The following is a 7,457-nucleotide window of genomic DNA, read 5'->3' as shown; positions in this document are numbered from 1 at the left end:
GGGTGATGTTGTCGTAGGAAGGGATGAGGCACGGTCTGTTTGACAATGGTACTGCTTTCCACGGGAGTGATGGCGCCGACCCAGAGCGCCGAAGAGATGAGGCTGAGAACAGACATGCCGAGAACAGGAAGCATGTAGCGCGGAGGACCCTTCCAGTTGACTGTTTGCGTACTCGTGTTGATCATGGCCCGCAGGCTGTGCGTCGTGAAGCTCGTGCCGCTGAAGAAGGCTAGACTGACGCCATACTGAACGAGGTACGCCACGGCCGAGGCATGGATGAGACCAAGGAGGACGGCGATGATCTGGATACCAGACTGCAGGGCGGCTCTGTTGATTCGAATTGAAAGGAACCAGAACTGGTACCAAGTATCGTTGATGAGCCAGCTCTGGACGTGGGCGACGACAAGAACAGAACTCAGTGTCGTTGTGATCAGCAAAGCGCCAAAGACGGACCACTTTGCCAGCAGTCCAGCTTGCTTCGGCGCCGAAACCACCTGCCTTGGTACGTCCCCCGGTGCCCGGAGCTCATATTCGTTGGATTCAGCGCCAGAGATGGGCGAGTACATGGCGCAGACCTCTCGAAGCTCAACGACAAATGAAAGGATTATTGCATGGAATGAATGATAAAAAGGATTGTTTTGCTCCGCGTCTCGTCTTTGGATGCCATAAGAGGATCGGCATACATTTACCAGGACGGATCGGAACGACCTCGAATGACCTGCGCCCACTTCATCACAGCGACCCTGCAGTCTAGATTCAGGGAGAGATGGAGACTTGCCTTCGAACTTGTTTCGTGTTATGCGGTTGGCTCTGTCGGCGAATCATGAAGCCTCATTTGGCGCTCACAGCCTGGTCGCTTGGCCCTTGGGGGCCGCGCGCTACTATCACCATCTACCGACCTACCCGCACGACACACAACACCAGGGACGGGACTGGCGGCCGGGACGGTACAGGGCTTTCCTTTTGAGATTCGATCTGCTGAAGAAGAGTGGGGGTTGACTTGCAAGTGTTCAGCTGATGAAGCTATTCCTGGCACCTCCGACCACCACTGCGCCACAGAAGTGCAGGGTATAACATCCCTATCCGGGGGGGGGGGGGGTGCGTGCAGCTCAATCCGGCACTGTAGTCTAAGGTACTTTAGTACCGTTCCCCGTGGCATCGCAACGTCACGACATTTGCAGCAGGGAGCAGGTCGTGACCTTTCTTGCCATGATGAGACTGCGGAGTTTCTGGTGTGAGCAGAAGGCAATGGGCAGCCTGAAGGCTGGATACAAGGCATCGGACGGTGGCTGTCTTATTGTATGAGGAATGGCATGAGTCCTTGACATTGGGCAGAAATCCTTCACTCAACGAGCAACCAATTGTGTGGTCGGTGCGTCAAAGTCATGCCTGGCAGACGCCCGACAGGAACATGCATGCTGCGATCGATCATACTAAGCAGACGATGTTAACCTGTTCGTTCTCACAACTCGGACTGACCCCACGAGCACGCTGATCACCTCATCATGAGCAAGAGAAATATTGCTGAGATGAACATGTCCTGTCCGACGACAAGACCATGAACAGAGCCGTAGTCATATCTCCAACTTTACAATAACCTGCAGCTTGGTACATGCCCTTGAATGCGCAATCCTCGGTCATTCAGGTCTCGAGGACGCTGATGTGAGAAGGCTTAGCGAACCCTGAGCTCGGGTACTGCGTGATGGCCAGTGTACCAGCCATGATTCAGTGGTAGACTGCATGCCGTCAGAACTGCTGTATAATTCATCCACTGTTGGGTTCTCAACAATGGACTTTCTCATTCGTGGGCAAAGAAATGGGTGAATACAGGATTATTGTTCGAGTTGTGGCCCTTCCTCAGGCACAACCCTATTATTCTTGTGAAAGTCGCGAACAACGCGCAAGGACAGAGGATGCATCGGCCAAGTGTATACGTTATCGAACACGGCTATTATCCCTCATATCACGAATGATGCTCAGATACAACACAATTGTGGGCAAAGTTTAGTCTGGGTATATGTGCCGTGGCCACGATGGTTTCCCACCCCGTCACTTACAACCACAATCGCATGCATCCATTCACCTTGACTAACACGAACAACATCGTTTCTCCTTGAAGAAGATTCAACATGATCCGAATCGCCCTCCTTCTCCTCCTCACCAGCCAGGCTGCGGCCCACGGCTACATCAAGACCTTCACCCTCGACGGCACAGACCACGAGGGCTTCCGCAACTGGAACCCGTCCCCCTCCCCCTCGGCGATCGGCTGGCCCTTCACGACGCCAGACGAAGGGCCAGAGCTCGATCCCGCAAGCCCGGACATGATCTGCCGCCGCGGCGCCACCCCTGCCGCGAACCCCGGCACCGTCACCGCAGGGTCTACCATGCTCATCCATTGGACATCAGCCGACCCCGTCCTCAGCCCCGAAGGGTGGGCGCACTCGGGCCCGACGCCGACGTACCTGGCCCCCTGCCACGGAAGCTGCGCCGAGGTCGACAAAAGCACGCTGCGGTGGACCAAGATCCAGGAAAGCGGCCTCGTCTCGGGCCCGGCCAACGCAGACGGCCTCTGGGCGTCGGACGTGCTACGCGCCAACGGCGGCGTCATTGAAGCGACGGTGCCACGAGACATCGCACCGGGCAACTACGTCGTGCGCTCGGAGATTATTGCGCTGCATCGATCGCATCTTGGCGAGCCCGAGTTCTACCCACAGTGTGGCAACGTTGAAGTTTTGGGAAATGGGCGCGACACCCTCGCTGGACGAGGTGTCAGCGCTCAGGAGTTGTACAGTAGGCAAGACGAGCAGTTGTACGCATACTCGTTGCAGTTGAAACAGCATGGCCTCTGCCGGGGCCGAAGCTATATGCTGGGCAGGTATGGAACGAGACGGTGCCTGGACCAGTTCATACTGACGAAAACTGCGCGCTGCCACATTGGCGTCGCAATAGAACGGTGAAGATAAGTCAGTCATAAGAGATACTAGAAAATTAAAACCCTTCGTGCGAGAACGACTCGCATCCTATGACGAAACCAGTGCTGCTGTGCAGTGCTTGTGTGGCAACCAGTGCCATTTGTGGAACTGCCTTGTAATTGATCATTTATGTCAGAAGTATGATAGGTCGGCAGTACAATGTGGTACTTGGCACCAGGTATTCATCTTGAGATGGCAACGTTCTGATACCGAAGAACGTATGGTGTCCTTTTTTTCTCCAGGACACCCAAGGTTTTGATCCTCCCCCTCAATGCGAGGTTTGTATCCTGGACAAAGCTCTCCCCCGCGGACAAAGCTCTCCACAGTGACCGAGACTCGTTCCAAGATCCAAGGCTGCCCACGTCGATCCTCAGCGTCCGCTGCATCAGCGGGCGGACAGCGGGCCGAGTGATCCCGCATTCGTCTCCACCCGTAGCTCCGGATCACGGCGCAGAATTCACCCTCAGATCCCCACTACAGCAGCCGTCGTTCAGATGTAATGTGTAAAGTCAGGTCAAAGCCAAATCGAGCCAAGCTTCAGCTCGGCATCCGCAAAGGGTGGGCCTCAGTGTTGAGCACAAACTCATCCAAGCTGATAACATCCGGCGGCGACAAGACAAGGTAGAAGTACTTGAGCGTCTCAGCCAGCCAAAAGCCCTGTTGTCATCGTCAGCTCACTTGTCCACACGTTTGCATGCCAGTCTAGGGGACTCACCTCCATGTAATCCTCCCGCACAAGCTCGTCCTGCGGCACCGTAACTTCCTTGACAGCCCCGTGACCAAACCCGGCAGCCGTCCCGTTAGCGACAGTCTCAAACATGGCCCACGCCGTGTCCAGCAGCGCCGCGTTGCAACTCGGCTGGAGCCAGGCGTGCGCGCGGTAGCTCTGCCAGTCGCGCGCCAAGACGTCACGGACCTTGCGCCGCCGGCTCTCGCGCAGCATGGCGGCGGCCTGCGTCTCCTCGTCGTCGTCGTCGGTGAAGACGTGCTGGATGCGCGGCATCTTGGGCGAGCGGCGCGTCTGCAGCGGCGGCGCCGGCGGGTCGAGGGGTGGCGGCACATGGGCGAACTTGACCGAGGACCAGTCGAAGGAGCTCTCGACGAGAGTGTGCTCTGGCGGGTCGGCGTTCATGTGATGCCGCAGGAAGGCCGCCTCATGATCGACCGAGGGGCTGCTGCGTAGGAGGAAGAGGTAGATGAGGACAAAAACACTGACCGCCAAGACAACTTGCCGCGCCTGACGGGTGCTGCGTCTTGATGCCAACATGGTGACGCCGCACATTCCAAAGCAGTATCACGGGTGTATGTATCCATCGCCGCGAGCTGAACATCGGGGGTATCGTGTTCCTTTTTCATGTGACGAGCCAAGACTTTCGGCCCCAGCTTCCACTGTTGTTGGTGCAGGGTCCCTGAGTCGGTTGGTGCTTGGTGGCGGCACGGCCCCTGGAGTATCGAGCAGGGGGTTCTCGGGCGCTTCGGCGAGGTGCATGTACATGTATGCCGCTGGCCAAGGGCCTGATCGACAGGGCACGGCGCGTGTTGGTGGTTGGTGGCAGGCGATTGGTGATGTGAGTGAATGCCGCTGGAAGGTGGATTGGTGTGACATCGTGTGTTTGCTACGAACGACAGGAGAACGGGTGGTGCTACCAAGGCTTGCAAGGTCTCCAGGCATATGTGCCTGGCAAGGCCATGAGTTGTGCCTAGTGACATGGTGAAGTATATATATAAATCTCACCTCCAAGTCCCATGTCACACGACCTATGCTCAAGCACATTCAATGGTCCGCGGCTTTGCTTCCATGGTTACTTCGCTCCATCATCACCAGGCATCACATGCCGAGACCTTCACTGCCGGATCAATCATTAACTCAAAGGGGTATCAAGCCCAACCATCAGATAACTAGATGACCATGTCCACGCTCGCCATGCCCTGCCATGCAATCAATGCAACTTCTGCCCAGCCCAGGCGCCTATACAAAGACGACAAGCAGCAACGCCAACAGCAACACCCCCCACCGCACCTCCAGCGAAGCACCATATTGCGCGTCGGAGGCGCTGTCAACCTTCACTTGCTTCCACAGCCACTCCCGACCGGATCATCAGGTCGACTCACTGTGTATCGGCCACGGTGCAGACCTTCAGGAGGCTACCAAGAAATTTCACCTGGATTGTCCGTTGCGTACCCTTGCAAAGGAGGAAACAGACGCGGGATTGATACCTTTCAACAAGATCAGGGGATACTGGTACGAGACGGGGCCGGCGCAGATCCTCTCTCGTGCCGTTGACCTCAACAAATATGTGCCTCCACCCGCGAAAGAAGACGAAAAGGCCACCGCCAAGCGACAAGACGATGCGCCTCCACCGGGCGACGCAGTGGCCGAAGAACCTTCCCCGAGTGTCACACCACAGTCCGGCAGCACGCCATCGGCATTGGCATATCCAAAAAGACCGCCGCCCAAAAACTTCCTGCTCCTCAAGCGAGAGGGCGAGACGAATCCTTGGCACTGCCTGATGGAGATCTACTCTTCGTACATGGCCATAGATGTGCTCCGAATGTCACGCGACCAAGAGAACAAACTCTTTTTTCGGGCACCGGAAGACGTCAACGACACCCAGGTTGTGATTCTCGACGAGCGCGAGGACGGTCCGTACTTTGACCTATGGACCCTCTTTGCCGCCAATCGCAGGCCACTTCGCATGAAGGAGCTCCTGGCCGACCCTGCGGCCGTGGACGCCGCCCGAGACGCCAACATCATCATCCCTCTCGCAGGTGGCAGTAATCCGCTGTGGCAAGACGACGCCGACGTCCAGCAGTGCTCCTCGGCGCCGACCCTTTCCGTTTTCGCGCGCCGCGTGTTGGGCTTCTACGAGATCCCCGACCCTCCGCCCCGCAAGCGTGATGACCCTATTGTCGTGACCTACGTAGACCGACGTGAAACGCGCCGCATCGTTGGCCACGAACCCATGCTTGCCGCTCTCCGCGAGCGTGTGCCGCATATCCGCGTTCAAAGTGTCGATTTTGCGGCTCTGACTTTTGCCGAGCAATTGCGGACAGTCCGAGAGACGGACGTTCTCGTGGGCGTGCACGGCGCTGGCCTGACGCACGTCATGTTCATGCGCGAGAAAGTTGGCGCCATTGTTGAGATCCAGCCGGGGACCATGACACATGCTGGGTTCCGGAACGTGGCTGCTATGCGTGGCCTCGGCTATTTCCACGTACATGCCCAGGCTGTGAATCCCGTGAACGACCCCGGGAGGCGGCACGTTGACGATGGCTTCAGGGAGGTCAAGGACGGAGGACACCTGGAGAAGCGTGACAACTGGCACACCCAGGACATTGTTATTGAAGAGGCTCGGTTTGTCGATGTTGTTGAAGCCGCTGTTCGTTCCATGTATTCTAAGGGAAATTGGAACTACGATGTGAACGTGCGTTCGGGCTAGGTCCCGTCACGCAGTAAGGCGAAAATACACGCTGGCCCCAAGGAGTTTTAGGGGGTTGATCGGTAAAGTTATGGCTGTCATGATTATTGATGTCATTTTAACGAGATCATGTGAATGAATACTGTACATACCTAGTTCCCTAACCATCTCGCACTGAGCGTATTGCTTGAAGAAACATGTTCTTATCGGCAATACTCATCAGTCACTAAGTTGATGTCTACTGTTCCAGCTGTAACAATTGCGAGGGTTCAGTGCCACGCCACAAACTCGCAGAATCACCTCAGGAGCCCCATATATCAGATGCTAGTCAAACCGACGCGGCATAGAGAGTAGGTAATGCGCGTGAACACGGCGGTGGCCCGGCGCAAGGCTATCTTCTTTGCATGCTCATCCCCTTGCCTGGCCGCCCGGCCGCCCCCAATTTGGAACCACACTTTGCCGCTGAATGTAACGACAGGGTGGCTGGTCAGTAAATGGGCCCCCATCAGGGCACTTGGCCCCAGACTACGGCCCGCTCATAGCGCGGCGTTGGGGGGCGCATGGTAGTTTCCAGACGTCAAACTTGCTTCACCCCGTAACAAATGGGCAAGGAGGTTGCCTGATGCCAGCATCCAGCCGCTACGTAGCCGAGGGAGGCATTCGTAGCGCAGCTCCAGAAGCACCATCAGCGTGTCATCTGTCCTAGCACAACCTTATCTGTAGGGCCGAAATCTTATTCACACAACAACTGGCGCACAAGCCCACTACCGACGAAGGGTACAAAGCATCGTCGATAACTACTTTGTTTGTCCATGTTACATACGAAAAAACTGGATCTGCCGTTGGAGACTCCTCGCTTGGAATCATCCGATTCCCGGCCGCACGCTTGTCGTGCCGCCTGTGACCTTCCTGGCTTGGCAAGCTTGGTGGTGGCCCATGAACCCCTGCAAAAGAAACCTGTCCATGCCCCATACGGGCCAACGTCTACAGAGAGGCGAGCATGAGCGAGCGTGAGCACAAGCCAACGAACAAGCACCAAGCTCCTCATAAAAACAAGGAGAGCCCC

The 7,457-nt window shown here is 56.5% G+C and overlaps 3 protein-coding genes across 3 annotated transcripts; 2 read left to right on the top strand and 1 right to left on the bottom strand.

The window, feature by feature from the left end:
- Window positions 1-2,129: 2,129 nt before the first annotated feature.
- VDAG_03411 (endoglucanase-4) lies at window positions 2,130-2,957 on the top strand (the record flags this gene model as incomplete). Its single annotated transcript, XM_009657276.1, has 1 exon — window positions 2,130-2,957. One exon carries the CDS (start codon window positions 2,130-2,132, stop codon window positions 2,955-2,957), a length of 828 nt encoding a protein of 275 aa, XP_009655571.1.
- Window positions 2,958-3,509: 552 nt separating this feature from the next.
- VDAG_03410 (uncharacterized protein) lies at window positions 3,510-4,239 on the bottom strand (the record flags this gene model as incomplete). Its single annotated transcript, XM_009657275.1, has 2 exons — window positions 3,510-3,629; window positions 3,688-4,239. 2 exons carry the CDS (start codon window positions 4,237-4,239, stop codon window positions 3,510-3,512), a joined length of 672 nt encoding a protein of 223 aa, XP_009655570.1.
- Window positions 4,240-4,906: 667 nt separating this feature from the next.
- On the top strand, window positions 4,907-6,412 carry VDAG_03409 (DUF563 domain-containing protein; the record flags this gene model as incomplete). Its single annotated transcript, XM_009657274.1, has 1 exon — window positions 4,907-6,412. One exon carries the CDS (start codon window positions 4,907-4,909, stop codon window positions 6,410-6,412), a length of 1,506 nt encoding a protein of 501 aa, XP_009655569.1.
- Window positions 6,413-7,457: the final 1,045 nt, after the last annotated feature.

Source organism: Verticillium dahliae, genomic scaffold (genome assembly GCF_000150675.1).
Source record: "Verticillium dahliae VdLs.17 supercont1.5 genomic scaffold, whole genome shotgun sequence".
In the NCBI taxonomy this organism is placed as follows: Eukaryota; Fungi; Ascomycota; class Sordariomycetes; order Glomerellales; family Plectosphaerellaceae; genus Verticillium; species Verticillium dahliae.
Note: the sequence above shows the minus strand (reverse complement) of the source record. Positions and strands in the feature narration are given on the sequence as shown.